This window comes from Ammospiza caudacuta, chromosome 1 (assembly GCF_027887145.1).
Source record: "Ammospiza caudacuta isolate bAmmCau1 chromosome 1, bAmmCau1.pri, whole genome shotgun sequence".
Lineage (NCBI taxonomy): Eukaryota > Metazoa > Chordata > Aves > Passeriformes > Passerellidae > Ammospiza > Ammospiza caudacuta.
Genome location: NC_080593.1, coordinates 48,259,693 through 48,277,354, shown reverse-complemented (window position 1 = coordinate 48,277,354; position 17,662 = coordinate 48,259,693). Strand labels below are relative to the sequence as shown.

The following is a 17,662-nucleotide window of genomic DNA, read 5'->3' as shown; positions in this document are numbered from 1 at the left end:
ATTTGTGTTTTTCTCTCACATCTACAACATTGTTCCAAACAGGACAGACCAAGAAATCCAGACGTACACCATTGCAGTAATAAATGCACTCTTCCTTAAAGCACCGGATGACAAGAGGCAGGTAAGTTGATGGAGGTTGTATACCTATGCATCTTTGGGAGAAAAAGTGTTTCATATATTCATACCTGCAGTTGTCCCATCACACTTTTCCTGCACTTAATTCAAACTGAAGCTAGTTCTGTTTTTTCCTCCTGGGATATAATTAGTTTTCATGGAACTACCTCCATCTTGCACCAGTATTAGGAGGGATTAAGCATTCTTCCATGCTTTTGTAGTTCCCTGTGACCTCATATGAACCATATTGACTGTGGCTGACTATAGTATTTATTGTACTGAACTCTTTGCCAGCACAGCTTGTAAACCCAGGCTGTTTTTTTGGTAGAATGTTTTCCCCCCAGATTTTTTATTAAGAAGTGTGTTTCTTTTGAAAACAAAAATATCTTGCCATGTAAGCATTTCGTGACTTTTTATAGTGTGTTATTTTAGAGCCAGATATCAAGAAATATTTCAAGATTGCTACTTGATGTTAAATGGGGATGGAATGTGAAGCGTTATGAAATAGCGAAGTTTTATCCATGTTTATGAAGTTACTAGCCTGTGTCAAAACAGATTTAGGCATTTATTTATTTAACATTTCTGTCACCAGGAACAGTGATGATAATTCTTGTGGTGACATACTGTTACTGTCCAGAACAAGTTCACTGAGAGTTGCTGATCAGTTCTGACAAGGGCTTTCCTTAGATTTATTTACATTTTAAAATGCTGGTGACTGTTTAAACAAACATCAAAGCCCTAATGAGGGTTTTTCAGGGGGGTTTGGTTGGTATTTTTTGGGTTTTGTTTCTTCTTCTTAAAAATATTTTTAACACTGCAAACAGGAAAAGTAAACCCATGGTTTAATTAAGAAAAGAAGGCTCTTCCACCCGTCACCCCCTTTTTTCCTTCTTCCTCCAACACATTCTTCTATAACTAAGGCAAGAAGGCACCTAATAACCAAAAATTAGAATAAAAACTTTTCTTTCAATTTTGGCATAAGTTTATAATAGATCCTTGTAAGGAACCCAAGTATTTGCTTTTTGCATGTGTGAATAGTTGCCGCTGTGTTTCTGTGAGAAGTATTCCTTGTCATTTTTGAAGTGGAGGAGCAGTGTCAGATGTAGATAAGATTTTAGTATTAATCAGTTGGGCATGAGTTCCATGAATGACAGTAACACAGTGTAATGCCAGCGAGCAAAACTGTATCTTGCCAGCAGTGCAACCACCTAGTGGGACTGGCAGTGAGCCAGACAGACTTCACCTGTAGTACCTGCTGCTGTGACACAAAACTGTTAGTCATGGAGTTTATGATCATCAGGAGATAATGATCTGCTTTGGCTTTGAAGGATAATAGCTCTGACACTTGCAGAAATTTTTCCTCCGCATTTAATAACCCAGAATGTGCAGTCAGAGTGTGTTCGGTTTCTCTTTATGGCTGTCTTGTGGTTAATTAGTAAACCATACAATAGAGAAGGTAGGTGTCCATTGCCTTCCAAATAGCATTAACAGATGGCTCCTACTGAACTCTGTCTTTCTAAGACAATGAACCGAGGTGATGAAATCTCATGCAATTATCTGTTGATGAGCACTCAAAAGTTAATGTTCAGCACTCACTACTTAATATTGTTAGAAGTGAGAAGCTGCACCAAAACTCATTGACTCTGGGAACTTTGGCACCCTCTCTGCTGCTGACTTACAGGCATGATGTGGATGGCTGCTCTGCAATTAAGGAAGGGATTTAAATTGGCACTGCTGTCTGAATTCTTTCCCCTCACTTTTTTTTTTTTTCCTGTCTCTCTGTTTCTGTAATGTAAAACCCAAGAAGTCCAAGATTTTTCTTTTTAATGAGGACTCCCTGGTTGCTTTGCTTCTTCTGCCCCTGTCAAGGACCAAATCATCTAGAGAAACCTAGGTTATTAATAAAAAAAAAGAAAATAAAAAAGTCTATTGGGAAAGAGCTGAGAGTTTGAGCATTGAAATGATACTATGAATGTCTGAAACACTTCTTTGGCATTTGTCTGCATTTTTTGCAGAGACGTTGCTATGGGAAATGAGATGGCAAAGTTGGTCAGATAATTCTTGTTCTCATCAGCTAGGACAGCACTTATATTGGAAGAGGCAGCTTATTAGCTGCTAATATAGCCTTTTTGGAGACAAAGTTAATTTTGATGCAACAATTGGTTTTTTGAATGCTTGTTGCTTCAATCAATTTTAGTCCAGTGACAAAAAACCCAGTATCTCAATAACAGCTTTTTAAATGATAGCTATAAGAAAGAAGTAACAATTTGATAATCTTCTAAAAAGTAATTAGAAGAGTTTCCTTTTTATTATTTTCTTTGCATTGAATGCAGAAATACCATCCTATTTTCTGTACCTGTTAATCATTTGACAGTGGGTACATAGTTTGACAAAAATCCAGCCAGTCTGTTCCAAGCAACATTGAAGTGTATCGTGTGCCTGGCACTCCCCCTACAGCTCAGTTGCACATTTCTGGAAGAGACGGAACCATCTGTATCATCCATTTCTTTGCTCCTTTGCTGTTATGGGCAATTGAAACTTGAGCAGCCAGAAAAGGCTCAAAACCTGAAGCTGAGTTTCTCTTGTCTTTGGTCCCTTGTTCCTTCTTTATCCCTGCCATGTTCTATTGCAGCACCCTTTACCTGGTACGAGGAAAAGAGCTCAACATCTCTGACTGCCTCCCATCTCACAATAAGAATGATTTTCTTTTTCTGAGCAAGTTCTCACTTAACACTCGCTTTATTTACACTGTTGCTGCAGGTGTGTTCATCCATCCTTCTTATGTTTAATGTTACAGTCTCGGTTTTTATGTCTTATAGGGGATTTTTTTTAATATATAAAAGTGACTAGTGTTTATTCTACATTAGTCTCCAGCTCTCACAAAGTTTAGCAGGAATGCACTGCATGTGCAAGCATATCTCTCATTCACACACACAAACACAAATTTCTATACTGATGGAAATGCTCATGGAACTTAAAAATAGGGCACACTCTTGTAGGTATGGTTAAGATTAGACTCTTATGCTTGGTAAGTGTAAAATATTCCCTCCTATGCATTGTAGGACAGTTTGAAGCAGGGACAGTTGGGACCAGCTTCTTAAGCATTAAAGAGAAATCATATTCACCTTGACAATGTTTTCAGACAGGTCTAGAAAGACAAGTTAATTTAAAACCAGAATGGACCAATGTCAACATTGCTACTAAAATACAGGGGAGAATTATCATTTGCTATAATGAAACAGTACTGAGTTGTAGGCTGATTTATTGAATGGAAGTTAGAGCGCTTGATTTTAAAACAGCTGAAATATCAAAGTAAATAATAATTTTATTTGATATCTTGTTTTAAAGTCCTGGCTGGCTTCCAGTCCATGCTTCATTCTGTATTGTTTATGGGGGAAGGTTGTGCTTGTTCAAGCGTGTAAATTCTCTCTTCAACCCACAGAGGTCTCTTCTGAAGTCTTTCACTGTGGGTTTTGGATCACCAAAGCCCTCAGCTTGTGATGTACTTTTAACTATCTTGGTCTCTCTTCTCATGGTATTTTGACTTTATGAACCCCAAATCTAATGCTGATATGCTGCTTCCTTTCATTTATAAGTAACAATGCAGAAACGCAAGACCTTTTAGGCCAGTATGTTTTTCTAGCTATGATAGGAAAATAACTGCTTCTGGCTATTTTTTAAATTTTTTTTTTACTTAATCAGGAAATGGCAAACATTTTGGCACAAAAGCAGCTTCGTTCCATCATCTTAACTGTAAGTATATGGTTTTCAAAATTACTGTTGAATAGGAGAGAGAAAATATGACTCCATTTTTGGTGTTCATAGGTCTTATCTTAATACATTTTAATTGCCTTTGTATTTTGATATGTTTTGAAGTCTTGTAATATAGAAGATAAGGTTTGAATGGTGATTGAATGGGTTCAAAACTGCTTTTTGGAAGGGTTATTTTCCCAGTCAGAAATTGTTGTTTCTTCATGAAAATACAGTATTAAATGCCCCCTGTGTTTTTTGGTTCTTTTGATTATTCTGTCTTGATTGACACAATTCATCATGGCTTTTACACAAGAAGCATGAATTAAAGCTAATGAAAGAGTTAATGAATATAATATCGAAGACCTGCATCTGCTCTCACGGAAAATCAGGGATTTTGCCTTTGATGTTTGAGTAGATTGCATCTTCAATGGAATGAGGGAAAAATCTTTCTCTGTAGTGAGTGTAAAATGAACCAAACAACAAACAGGCCCTCACACATTCTCATTTGCTATCATAATTTCACTGATGCATATAAAACCCTCAGAATTTATTTCAGAAGGCCTGTTTTTATACTGGTTGAGTTCTTTCAAAATTTGGAACAATTATAAGGATAATTATTGTTTATTTATTTTCACAATATGCTCCAGTGCCTTTTGGCAGACAGATTCTTTTATTTTCTGGAACTGTACAATATCTGTTGATGTATCCAGCTCTCACTTGGTGACTTTTTCTTTGTGTTCTTTGCTGTGTTTAGAGGTCTGGGTCTGTTTTCTGTTTCCCATATAAAACTACTTAGTGTTTTTGGCACACCAGGAATTTTTAAATTGTCCATCAGTTTTGTGTTTGCTTTTTGAATGGGATAATTCTGCATGTATAGGGCATTATATACTAATGTATTTCTAAGCAGTCTTCCTCATACAGATTGGAGTTGGCTAGTAGAGGCAGGATTGTGGTGTGATGCTGACTCCCTGTTGAACCCTGCTACTCTATTCACTGTATTCTCTGGCTGTGCCTGAAGCCTGAATACTTTTCTGCTCAGACAGCTACTCTCTTAAATATTTTCTCAATATAATCTCTTGGAAAAAAAGAAATGAAATACAGAGCTCTAAAGCTCTTGGGATGGAATTATTTTTTCTTTGAAGTGACTACTCAGCACTGTTTTTTTAATGCTACTTCTTAGTATATGCACAGACCCTATAAAGTGTAAAGTCCTGTCTCCTTAAGTTATTTAAACATACCTGAATCAGTAGTGCTAGTTCTGGTTTGATTTTTAGGGGTGGGTGTGGGTTTGTGTTTGAGACTTTTTGGCTGTTTGGGTTTGGTTTTTCTTCATTTCTGAAGTATAGATACACTATTGCATAGCAAGCGCATACTTAGGAATGGAAATCCCTGGCTGCACACTGCAGTTTTCTGATTCACTCAAGCCCGTCTCTCTTTCTTTGCAGCATGTGATCAGGGCACAGAGGGCCATCAATAATGAAATGGCACACCAGCTATATGTCCTGCAAGTACTTACCTTCAATCTTCTGGAAGACAGAATGATGACAAAAATGGATCCACAAGATCAAGTAAGCGTCTGGCATGATCTGGTCTTAGCAGGAAGACAGCAGCTCCTCACTGATGTACCTAAAGCTCTTCATGGAGGAAAAAACCACTTGCTAGGAACATTTACATAAGTTATTCTTTTTCTCTGTGAAGTTGGGTTATGTTTTTTGGTTGTAAGAAGATGCATTAGGTATTTCATTCCTTGTGCAAAAGTACAAAATGGCCAGGCAATTCTCCTTGTCATGTAGTTCCGTGAAGTACATTTTCTGTCTTCCTGAGCAGAAACTCTGAGCAGCTGTCCAGCATTTGTTTCCATTGTGCCTTTCTCCGAAGCACTAGAGGTGTATGGTCCTCCCTAGAAGTACTTCTGTAGAGCTAAATTAAATGTTTGCATGGAAACTATCTGTTTGAAACTATCTGAAACTAGAGTTGAAGTTAAATTGTGTAACAATAAACCCTGGTTTTGTTACTGGGATTCTATAAAGTACTTCATTTGTTTATTGCTCACTGTGTGCAGACATTGACTTTGATATTGTTCGTTGTGCAAAAAGTGACACTCCCCTAAGATATTTAAATATAGGGTCAATGAGCCATAGGGATGATGTGTTTTGTTTCTTTAATCTTTTTGTGGCCTTCATTTAGGCCCTGTACAAGGAGGAACCTGATTTCATTTTTAAGCTGAAGTTTTCTTAAGACTTGCCAATAATTTGAAGAAAAGAAGGTGGGAGAGTGAGATAGTTGTAAACATAAGTAACATCATGCTGTAGGATTTTATGCTTCCTAAGTTTGAGATGGAAAAGTTTGACTCTTGGGAATGTACATGCAGTAAATTAGTGCATATTTCCATAGAGAGTGACTAAGTGTTGTTAATATTGCTGGTAGTGTGGTTATCACTGTCTTGAGACATTTCCAGCTGCAGTAATTCCTCTCCTGCCTATTTCTGCAGTAGCAAAAATGGATAGTTACCAAAATGAATGCAGAGTGCTGAGTCATTTTGTGTTCATCCAGCAAGGTGCTTACGTACCAGCCTAATTTGAAATGTGTGTGATCTCCTGGCTTCTGTGGTTAAAATTGTGTAGTCAGAGGCCTTGCTAACTTGGGTCCTGCTTCTGGAAGCCAACACCTAATTACCCATGTGTGCATCTTATAAATGTGAGGACTTTCAAAAATGGGAACAACAAGGTCATTCTTGCTTGCTGTCTCTCCAAGTATGAAGTAGGGAATTTAGACAAAAAAACTTTGGGCAGTGGGCAGGAATACCGTGTTTTGAAACACCTTTTGTGGTATTGTTAAAATGAGAGATCAGTTATTTTAACCAATTTTTTTCAACCTTGTTTTGATGTAGGCTCAGCGAGATATCATATTTGAACTCAGAAGAATTGCATTTGATGCTGAATCCGAACCTAACAACAGCAGTGGCAGCATGGAGAAACGGAAATCTATGTACACTCGAGACTATAAAAAGCTTGGATTTATTGTGAGTATTTTTGTGTGATAATCCACTGAAAGTGGGTGCATGCATCCATTATAGTACATCTTTTCATTAGTCTCTTCTCTTACTTTGGTCTTCTGTCTGTTTCCTAAAAGGAATGGCAAACATAACTTTCCTCCCCTTCCCCAGAAACCCTGCTAACTCCAAGTGACAGCTTTAGCAGGAGCCAGGGTGCTGGAATGGAGGCTATAAATTCTTTACATGGGATAGGCAATGAAGTAGAGGTAGTGGAGTACCCCTAAGACTCCTTAGGGAGTGTTTTGACTGCCCTGAGCTCGTTAATGGTGATAATAGGCTTGAGTTTTTATGAGTAAGGACCAGGAGGAAGGTCAATGAGGCAGATTTCATGATGGGAATCTGTTAAAGGCCATCCAACCAGGATAAAGAAGCAGGCAAAATATACCACAAGCATCTGGGACAAGTCTCAAGATCTCTAACCCTTGTTCTCACGGGGTACTTTGGACTTATCAGCTGTCAGCTGGAAATATGATAGAGCGGAAAGGAAATATTCTAGGAGATTCCTGGAGTGTGTGGAGGATAATTGAGGCCAACTGTATGAGATTAAGTAAAGTGCTGGGTCCTGCAACCCCATTCAGTGAACAATACCTGGGGAATTTTGTCTGGAAAGGTGATCAGAGGAAAAGAATCTGGGGTTGTCAGTGACCAGCTGGCTGAACATGAGCCAGCTGTGCCCAGATGGCCGAGAAGGCCAATGGCATCCTGGCCTGGATCAGCAACAGTGTGGCCAGCAGCACCAGGGCAGGGATTGTCACCCTGTACACAGCACTGGTGAGGGCACACCTTGAGTACTGTGCTCAGTGAGAAAGGGACTGAGGTGCTGGAATTTGTCCAGAGAAGGGTAACAAAGCAGGTGAAGGGTCTGGAGCACAAGGCTGGTGAGGAGCAGCTGAGGTAGCTGGGGGTGTTTAGCCTGGAGAAAAGCAGGTTCAAGAGAGACCTCATTGCTCTCTACAACTCCATAGAAGGAGTGTAGTAGCCTTGTGAAGATCAGTCTCTTCTCCCAGATTACAGGACAAGATTACAGGACAAGATAGTTTTAGATTGGATATTCCATAAAATTTCTTCATGGAAAGGGTTGTCAAGCATTGGAGCAGGCTGCCCAAGGAAGTGATTGAGTCATAGACCCTGGAGATGTTTGAAAGATGTGTGGATGTGGCTCTTAGAGACACAGATTAGTGGTGATCATAGCACAGTTGGAATCAATTATCTCAGAGGTCTTTTCCAACCTAAACAATTCCATTATTCTAGCTGGAAGAAATAAATACCTTAAGTTTAAGCATGTAGTTTTGCATGACATGCCACCATTAGAATCTAACTTTTAATGATATCCTGGATGTACAGGCATTGCCTAGTGGATCTGTGACAGCCCTGTAAAGTCACTGTGGTTTGTTAGCAATAATATGAATTTATGAGAACAATAAATCTGAGGTATGACTCTATGGTCTCACTTATAGGACCTTGTGTTTTGTTTGGTTAAAGTCCTTCAATCTGTGAGTATGGGATGCAGAATCTCTTGTACCCTGACTTAATCAGGTGAATTGGAGTTCTGGGCTTGCCTTAAACCCTGTTGGGGAGCAGAGCACGATCTGGCTAAACCAATGCACACATTTATAGTAACTAATAATGTGTATTTTTCCCCCTCTGGAAACAGAGCGTGCACGTGTACAGTGAATTAATATCTTGATTTATTGCTCACTCTAGGTTAGTATGCAGTTTTCTTTCTCCTTAGGTAAAAAGGTATGCTTCATATCTCCTGTGATCCATTACTGTCCTGTTGGCGTAGCAGATATACACTGAATATTGTACAGTAGCCACAGTTACAGACAGAGAGGTTTTCAGCACTCTTGGTGCAAACTGGAGCTTGCTGTGCAGTTTGAGAGCTCTGCCCAGCTCTGTGGCATAGGGCTCAATTCTCCTGAAACCACAAAGGAACTGGGTAGAGCTTTTCAGTGTTCTGATAGCTGTTTTCATTACTGATGAATGAGGAAAAAATTACCACTGGATCAGTGCTGTTGTATCTGTAAGGAGTAATCAAGTAAATAGATGAGAACAGAGGAACTTGGCATTTTGGGGTTGCAGGCATGATAGCAAAACTAGTGCTTTGAAGCAGCCTTTGAAGCTCAGTGTGAGGTTGTTTTTTTTTTTTTGTTGACTCATCCCTCAGCTTCATTACTCCCATTTGAGCTGTTCATTGGGAAGCCTACTGAAAACACTCTGGCAGTTGTCAAGGGTAACTGCAGCACTGTTTACAATTTGATTATGATAGCCTTTCAAAAGGGGATGGGGAGCAATGTTTAAGAGGAAATGGGAACTGGGATTAAAGCAGTGAAAAAATGTAGGGAAGCACAGTGGGAGATAAGAAGCAGTATGTGAAAGTAAGCTTTGAAAGAAGCATCATAGCAAGAGCCCTAATGGGAGGCAGGTTATTCTAGTAGCAGTATGGTGAGGCAAAGTACAAGAAATAAAAATGTCAACAACAGTGAACTGTGAGGAGAGTTATTCTACTTTTGTGCAGAAGCTTTACTTTGAGCTAAGAATCCAGATGACACTGCAGGTACGACTTTTTAACAGCTGGAGAGTAGTATTACCTTCCCCACAGGACTGGGAAAGGGAGCAGGACCCCTTGTGAAACCTGGCTGCTCATCCTCAGCCTCATACAGGGGCAGCGTTCTGACTCCCAGCTGCCTTCACCCCATCTGCTCCTTTTCAATAAAATGTCTTCAGTGCTTTCAGCTGCAGGTAGAGAGTTATGTTACCAAACTGATCATGATCTGAGCAGTGTGAGGTTTGCCTCCCCTCTGCCTCAGCTGTGAGGCACAAGAAACCTGCCAAACAAGAGTCTGACTTGGAATGCTGTCATCATTCCACTGGTGCCAATGGTCAGGAAGCCAATTTCTTGAGCTGATTAAATATTCATTTCAAGGGAGAGAGTAAAACCATGTCTGGCTATTAAGTTGTTCCTGGACTGCTTGTTCTCCTTCTGTATGGGATGTGCAAGAATTCTGTTTATTTTTCTCAGCCACATCAAAAAGCCTTGCCCCACTACAAATGTAATGTGAAAAAGAGACAAAGTCGAGACATGGTTTCAGAAACTTACAATGTAATTTGTAAAACTGCATAGTTAGAAACCTTCATTCAGCTAAAGCAACCACAGGACCTCACCAGATGGTTGTGATGACCAAGTGAAGAGATTTTCAGATGAGACAGTTGTGAGATTTATTAAAATGCTGATGAATGCAACAAAAATTACCCAATTAGGAGATCTGGGATGCACTCCACCCTATTGAATTATTTATTATTTTCTGAGTCAATTGCACATTAAATAGCCTCAATACTCCCCCTTGTATTTGAGTAAGCTTAATTCCTATAATTGAGGTGGAAAATAGTTACAAGAAACCTCATAATCCTTTATATTTTCATCATACTTCTTCATTGAGATGTTGAAATGAATGTGTTTATAGGCAGCTCTGAACAAATTATAAGAAACTTAACATATTGGAAAAAACAACTCAATCTCATCCTAGAAGGGTTTTTCTCAAGTTTTAAGTGTGTAGAGCTTCTGAGAATTTTTTTTTGTTTGTTTTGTTTTGATTTCCTTCCATTAAATATAAATAGTTTGTATAAATGAAAAAGCCAACATGGAAAGTGAGTGATTTCAAAATTTTGCTGTGCTAAATTGGAATTTGCTAGTGTAGCAGAATTAAATGTGACTTAATGAAAGAGCCATGCAATCAGTAAGAAACTTTCTGATAGAAGGTGACAATTTAAAGGAAAATTGAGAATGGTGGGGTGTTCTTTAAAAGTCAGGCATGGGCTTTGCTTGCAGGATATTTGTGGTGGTGGCCTAAGAAAGTTGACGTGTGCGGAAGAAATCTGATTAAACAAATATGTGAAGCAGTGATGGAAGAATCACCATGTTATTCACAAATAAGATGATCTTTTGGATTACAAAATAGAAACAGAAATAATGTCATTTTACGCAGTCATATCAAGAGCAATGGTGTTCATTTAGGACCCCTGGCAAGAATTTCATCTGCAGGCAAGTATCTTGTCTGTGGGAAAAGATAAGAGAGACTGTGTAATATAGACACAAAAAAGGGTAATGTAGCCAGAAAAAAAAATTGAATGTTTAGCTAGGATTTATCTGGAAAGATATTTTCAGAACATATGAACTGTTGAGGCCATTTTTTGCATTTCTTAGACATCATATAGAACATTATATTATTTCAGTGAACTCTGCAGTGGCTTGTGGACCGACTAAATGCAGGTTGTGTGCAGAGGGTGAGGCTCCTGCAGTCATGAGGGAGATGTCTTACAGGAGTTGACTTTAAAAAATTGCCTTTTTAGCCAATCAGCCTAAATGCTGTGGAAATCTCAAGTGTGTGTGCCAATGCTGAGAGGGAGGAAGCCATGTGTAAGGAAAAAGGCAGTGATGGCAACTTCTTTATAGGAGAGATTTTTAATTGGAATGCTGGGGACAAAATTTGCCACAACTTTAAAGATGGAGATCAATTCATTATAAAAATAATGAATGTACTTTCATTATTATCATTATTATGTGACATTTTATATATTTCACAATGATGGGTCCAGGAAACAAAGCGTGTGAGGACTGTGTGAAAGAAAAAAAACACCAACAACCAAGGTTGCTTAGAGCAGTCTGAAGAAAGGCATGAATAATTAGATAGATGATTAAATGGCTGCATAGCTGATTTGTTAGACATTGCAAAAACTTTCTAATATGAGGAGAAGCAGCACCAGCACTGATAATTTTGAGGATTTGTCCAAAAAGTTTTGGAAAGAAGCTTCAAAAACAGTTGAGAGTTAGCCTTAGGCAAAATATAGGCCTGGGGAGCTTCTGAGATTTCTTTCAGACTTGTATTTTTTTCTCTTCTTCATGTCTCAGATGAGCAGCTACTTAGTTTTATCTTAAGCTACTTACCTTTAATCTACTTTATCTTACGTCTTTTATCTTTATCTTTTCCAAAAATCCCTTGTTGTACAGCACAGTGTCCAAGTAGCACTTTGAAGATAAGAACTAAGAGTTTTCTCATAGGTTCTTCTGTGGTGCTTCTCATTGTGTCAGAATAGCTCATTAGCTGACTGTCCACAGTAACCTCCTTGCCATCCTGATATATTCCCCAGATGGAGTCCCTTGACTCTACTGAAAGAAGGTTATTGGGAAAATAATTTGGAATAATGTAATGAATACCTTGCAATCATTACCTGCAAGAGGCACAAACTCAAATGACTCCAGCCTTTAAGTGCTGTCCTCTTCAACCTACCTAGTAGAGCTCTGGTGGGTGTAATTTCCTTGCACTCACTTGGGAGCTTCTTTTCCCCCTCTCTCATTTTCATGGCATCCTCTGTGTCTGTGCCCCTCCATGCCCTGCCCCAGGATTTGACAGTGAAGGATTAAGTTGGGAAAACATGGGAGAAAGGTGTTGTTTTAGTGTTTGTTTTCACTTTTCAAATCTGTTTTAACTGGCAGCAAATTGCTTTGACTTTACAGAAGTCAAGTCTGTTTTGCCCATGATGGAAGAGTCTCCATTTAAGAATGGCCAGTGAGCTTATCTTGGCCAGTGAGCTTTTCCATCCTTTTCCCGGCCTTGCTCTGTTGAAGAGAGGAGTAGGCGAGCAGTTGGGTGTGTGCATGGCTGCTGGCCAAGGCTGGCACACCACACCTCCTTTCTGTGTTTTGCTAACTCTGTCTTTAGGCTGTTTCTGAGTTTATGCACTGAGCTTTGGTAGTTTGGAGGTTCCCTGTGCTGTGCTATCATGCTTTGCTTTCCAACTTCATAGCTTCTCTGGCCTTTCTCTCTCAATTTCTTTCCCTAATCTTTGGTTTTGAGTTCCCACTCCCCTTGGGCTCTTTGTTGCATTTTGATATCCAGCTGGATCTATCTGCTTCCAGCCTGTCTGATTCTCCTCTCCTCTCCTCTCCTCTCCTCTCCTCTCCTCTCCTCTCCTCTCCTCTCCTCTCCTCTCCTCTCCTCTCCTCTCCTCTCCTCTCCTCTCCTCTCCTCTCCTCTCCTCTCCTCTCCTCTCCTCTCCTCTCCTCTCCTCTCCTCTCCTCTCCTCTCCTCTCCTCTCCTCTCCTCTCCTCTCCTCTCCTCTCCTCTCTTTCCTTTTTTGCATCCTCATGAGGTGGCTCTCCTCTGGATTTTTCCTAGTGTCCCTCTCTCCACCTCCTCCTCTTACCCTGTTTGTTCCTCCATCAGTATGAAGCCTGCTCAACCATTTCCAACTTTTGCACTGAAAGTTGTCAGGACTTTCTAAAGACAGACACAAATTGCATTTTTCCTGTGTTTCAGAAATGGATGGAGTAGGTTTAGGCACATGGACCAAATATTAATCTTTGTCTCAGTGTGAAAATTTCATTTGCCTAATAAATTCTGTCCAAGACATTAAAAACTGGTAACAGTACCTAGAAATAGGAAGTATTGACCATCGTAATAATAGTCAGCACAATGAGCCCCACCTCTTAAATGATCAATAGGCAAAATTCCTTATTTTTTTGTTGTTGTTGCCATAAGGTGTGGGGTTCTGACTCAAATAGTTCAAGCACAGTTCAATTATTTTTTTTTTCTAAAGATAGGTTGCTACCTTTTGCTTATCATTCTAGGCCATGAAATAGTTGCAACCTAGTTTTGAACAATTTAACTTCAACTGTTGATATACTGAAGCCTACTATTCATGATAAATTATTTGACTGAAGATTTGAGTCACAGGTTTACTGGTGATGATGTGTGCATATTCAAAAAAAGTTCAGATTTGCAGTGATAGAAAGTGAGTAGATAAAGAATTAGGTTGTTTTGTGATGGTCATTCACCCTTTATTATTGTCAGGCAGAAAATAAAGAGTCAAAGTGAAATCATGCAGTGAAATGGTAGTGCAGAATTCTAGGTAATTTGCATGGTGTGGATGAGTGGTAGCCTAAAGTTGACTACCACTCATCCACAATTGAGTTGGGCTCTAAAAAGTTAACACAGGGCAAGACTGGCATGGAGTTGGGATGCTAAACTCTGCAGGAGTATGACCAGTCCTCAAATTCTATGGAATTACTAATGACAGCTGCATCTCTGAAGCCCCTCCTTGTTCCAGCTGGTCATCTGGATTAATGGTACCAGTTTGCCTGGCTAGGGAGGATAAAATTTTCTTAGGAGAGTGGGTGACAGGGAGATGGACAGAAGCAAACACCATGTGATGCATTTACTTAGCTATTCTTGTTGAAGACCTGAGGATGTTCATCCTTTTTCTTCCTAAAACAAGGAAGGCCTGAATATTTGAAATCTTACAATGTTATGAGTTGAAGGACCGTGAAAGCCCTGAAGAGGAAGCTGAGATTTTGTGATTTGAGACTGAAATCTGGAACTGGTCTAAAATGCTGAAAAACTCATCACAAAGACTGTGAGCTGTTGTCTGCAGCTATTTACTTCTCATCTCCCTGTTATTTCTTTTGATAGATGATACTCTGCAGTGATTGTAGGTTTTTATCCTTTGGGAAAGCTTTTGAACTATAATAAAAGCAATGAATCCTTACATTTAGATTTTCCTGTTGGCTTTGGCAGTGGCAGAAGAATATTTTTAGAACAGTGCTACATATGTGTCAAACTAGATCTGATCCTTTTAAAATTTAGACCTGATCCTTTTTAAATTTTAGATTGATAAGATTTAATTGCTGGCTTAACAGCAGAACAGCACAGATGACAGATTGTCTGTACTACTGAAAGCTATTAGTAGTTTTCCATCCACCTCCACTCTTCCTACTCCTACAACCCTCTTTTTCTCTATCTACTATTTCAAAACTTGTGAAATCACTTGTTGCTGTGGAAAAAAACCCAACTCTGAACAGATTTTGTTTTGCTGAGCTTTTGTTTTGCCAGACCTTCAGGTCAGTTGCCATATTTCTTTATGTAAATATGGCTCCTCCTAAAGTAAAACCCTTTGTCATTTAGTAGTGGCAGCTAATAATTAAGCACCTTAGCACAGCAAAATCCATGTCTTACAGCACTCTGCCAGAAAGGTAATTCTTCTTCTCCTCTCCTTTCATTGTAATACATAGCTTTCATAAGATTTGAATATCCTTTTATTTATCAGAGTTAAATTTGCAGATGGTATGTCCAGGTAAAAAAACCCCCACGTTCTGTCCTTTGGCACTGAAATTCCCCTAATGCAGGTACAGTGGGATAAGACGGGACTGTACACTGGATTTCTCCTCTCGTTTTTACCTTTATGACCACCAGAGGTTGCTCTTCTCCGCTCTTTGCGAGCTTCATTCTCCTGTAGTTTTGTTTTGAAACTAAGATCTTTCAGTAGCTATCTTATAAATAAGCCATTACTGATTTATTCTTCCAGGTAAGTTTTGGAAGATGCAGACTGATCATACATCATCATTTATTTCTTGGTGTTAAGAAAGAGTGTAGTTGTAATAGTGACTGTCAATGTCAGTATTTGATAATCTTTTAAGTAAAGAGACAGAGTTGAAAGTTCATATGACTGTATTTACATTCGTAAACACTTTTTTGCAAGTATTTGAGACAAAACACACCTCAAGGATGAGTTCTGTAATTTCTATTTTCACAGAGTAACTTTTACCTGTGTAATTCTCTTGCTGTGTACAGGAGTATCACAAGAACATGATGTAATCACTGGGAATAACAGCCCAGGACCTCAAGTAATATTGATCTTAAAACAGTGAAAACATCTAAGTTGATGTGAATGTTTGAAATGGTTGTGAATTTTATTAACATTGTGTGCACCATCTTGCTTTCTGCCCTAGCACTCCTGCACTTCTTCTAAGCCTTTTCACTTACAAATTCCTGACTTTGACACTCACCTCTCACTATTCTCTGTACCCATCTACTTACCCTCTCTTTCCACTCCACTCCTGGTTTGCTTTTTTCTCTAAGCCCAGAAGCTGGGGCCAGGGAATGCTCAGGAGAGGCAACAACTTCAGAAAAAGTGTGTTCCAAAGAGATTTGTTAAATTCAGTTAATCCTAAGCACTCATAATGCAGCCAAATGCAGCCCATGTTCAAAAGGAATTTCAAGACTTACACAAGAGCAAGTCTTAGAAGTTTTCCTTGCATAGAATGAGTGGGCTTGGATTTTGACAAACAATTACATAAAAATTGATTTAGTTAGAGCAATGCAGTGCTTAATAAAACATTCCTAAAAAAGGTTAAATAATTGCTAAAACTTGCCAAGGCTTATGCACAGAAAGAAAATGCTAGGTATTCTCTTCTGCCACTTAAAATAATTTTGAAGTATCTGAAATTAAAGTTTAAAAATGGAAAGTGATAGACAAGTTGAACTGCAGATGGCACAACCAGATTTACCAGTAATTTAGATATTTTTGTCAAGTTTCCCTTTGCTTCTGACATCTTGCTTTCCTGATGGACATTGCTGCTTGATAGATCTCAGGCAGAGCAACCGCAACAAAGGTGCTGAAGGCTGTCTGAGAAAGGTGAACAAAATACATGAAGTACAAGAAAAGAAAAAAAGAATGGAAGAGTAAGGATATATAAATGAACTGATGATGGTACTAAAGATGTAACTAATGATTTTATTAGTCTATACTGACATTTGGAGGAGCTGCAATCTGCAAGCCTGTTGTTAATTCTACAGGTAATTTTTCTGAATCTATATGGAAATAAATCAGTCTGAAAATTTCCAAAAAATAAGCTAAAAAAGAAAACAAAAAACAAACTCACAAAGGCTTTGTTTCACTTGAAGTCTCCATTTTGCTTGTTGAAAAACAAAGAAATGTTTTAATTTATTAGATTAATCTTTTAGATTGTTTTACAGCATGAAGCTCAATGTGGAAATCCCACAGAAGGTTTTCTAACAGCATACTTAGATCTTCTCTTTGCAGTAAGACTGAATGTCTGTCAGGATTGCTTTTCTTTATAAGTCACCTACAGATAGAAATACTTAGTTTCCCTGCTGTGTATGTCGATATTATTTGGAGTACTTTGGAATCTCATTTTAAAGAAATCTGGTAACTGAAGTGTAATATTTGACAGCAGAGGGCACCAGTATCACACCAGGTATCAGTTGCTCACCAAAGTTTTTCAACACCTCACTTTCATGGACACAATTTTTTCAGCCTTAGACACAGTAGAAATAACTGCTCTGGCTGTAAATTCCCATTTCTCAGTTGAATGCCAGCAGATGTTTGATATTTAGGCTAAATGGTACCTCTGTGGGTTACTTAATTTGGCTTGCATGCTACGGTTTGTTATACAGCGCACTGTAAATGTTTTCCTCTCTGTCACTGGTGAGATAGTTTATCCTCCCCAAAATTACAATTTGTTCCTGTGTTCTGAGTGTTTTTCAGCCTTGTGTAGATTCTGTGGCAGGGATGCCTTCTTGCAGACTGGGACTTTTAGTTTTGGTAGGATTTTTTGGTTTTGTTTGTTTGTGGTGGTGTTTGTTTCTTAATCTGCCAGGAGTTTTTACAAATTTGTAGAACACAGGATTTTGATATTTTAGTTATAGATATAATCAGGAAAATTTACACTTGACGCCAACTCAGACTATATTCTGCAAATGTGAGCATTAACAGCAAATATCTTTTAAAACCTGAGAGGCAAAAATCCAGAAATCCTTCAATATTACTCTCATGCTTGGTTCTGTTAGGAGGTCATTTGTGTGTGACCTGTTGTGATCTTTCCCATAAGCAGACTTTCATAGTTCTAAGCTACTGTTTGCCATAAACAAAGCATTCCATGGT

The 17,662-nt window shown here is 38.8% G+C and overlaps 1 protein-coding gene across 2 annotated transcripts in view; it reads left to right on the top strand.

The window, feature by feature from the left end:
• The window catches only part of ELMO1 (engulfment and cell motility 1), a 303,889-nt gene that overhangs the window by 113,638 nt on the left and 172,589 nt on the right, over positions 1 to 17,662 (top strand). For both annotated transcript variants that reach the window (XM_058803529.1, XM_058803519.1), the window contains exons 11-14: positions 43 to 121; positions 3,817 to 3,867; positions 5,313 to 5,435; positions 6,758 to 6,889. In XM_058803529.1, coding sequence (XP_058659512.1) covers positions 43 to 121; positions 3,817 to 3,867; positions 5,313 to 5,435; positions 6,758 to 6,889 — 385 coding nt within the window. The remainder of the gene's footprint in view (positions 1 to 42; positions 122 to 3,816; positions 3,868 to 5,312; positions 5,436 to 6,757; positions 6,890 to 17,662) is intronic.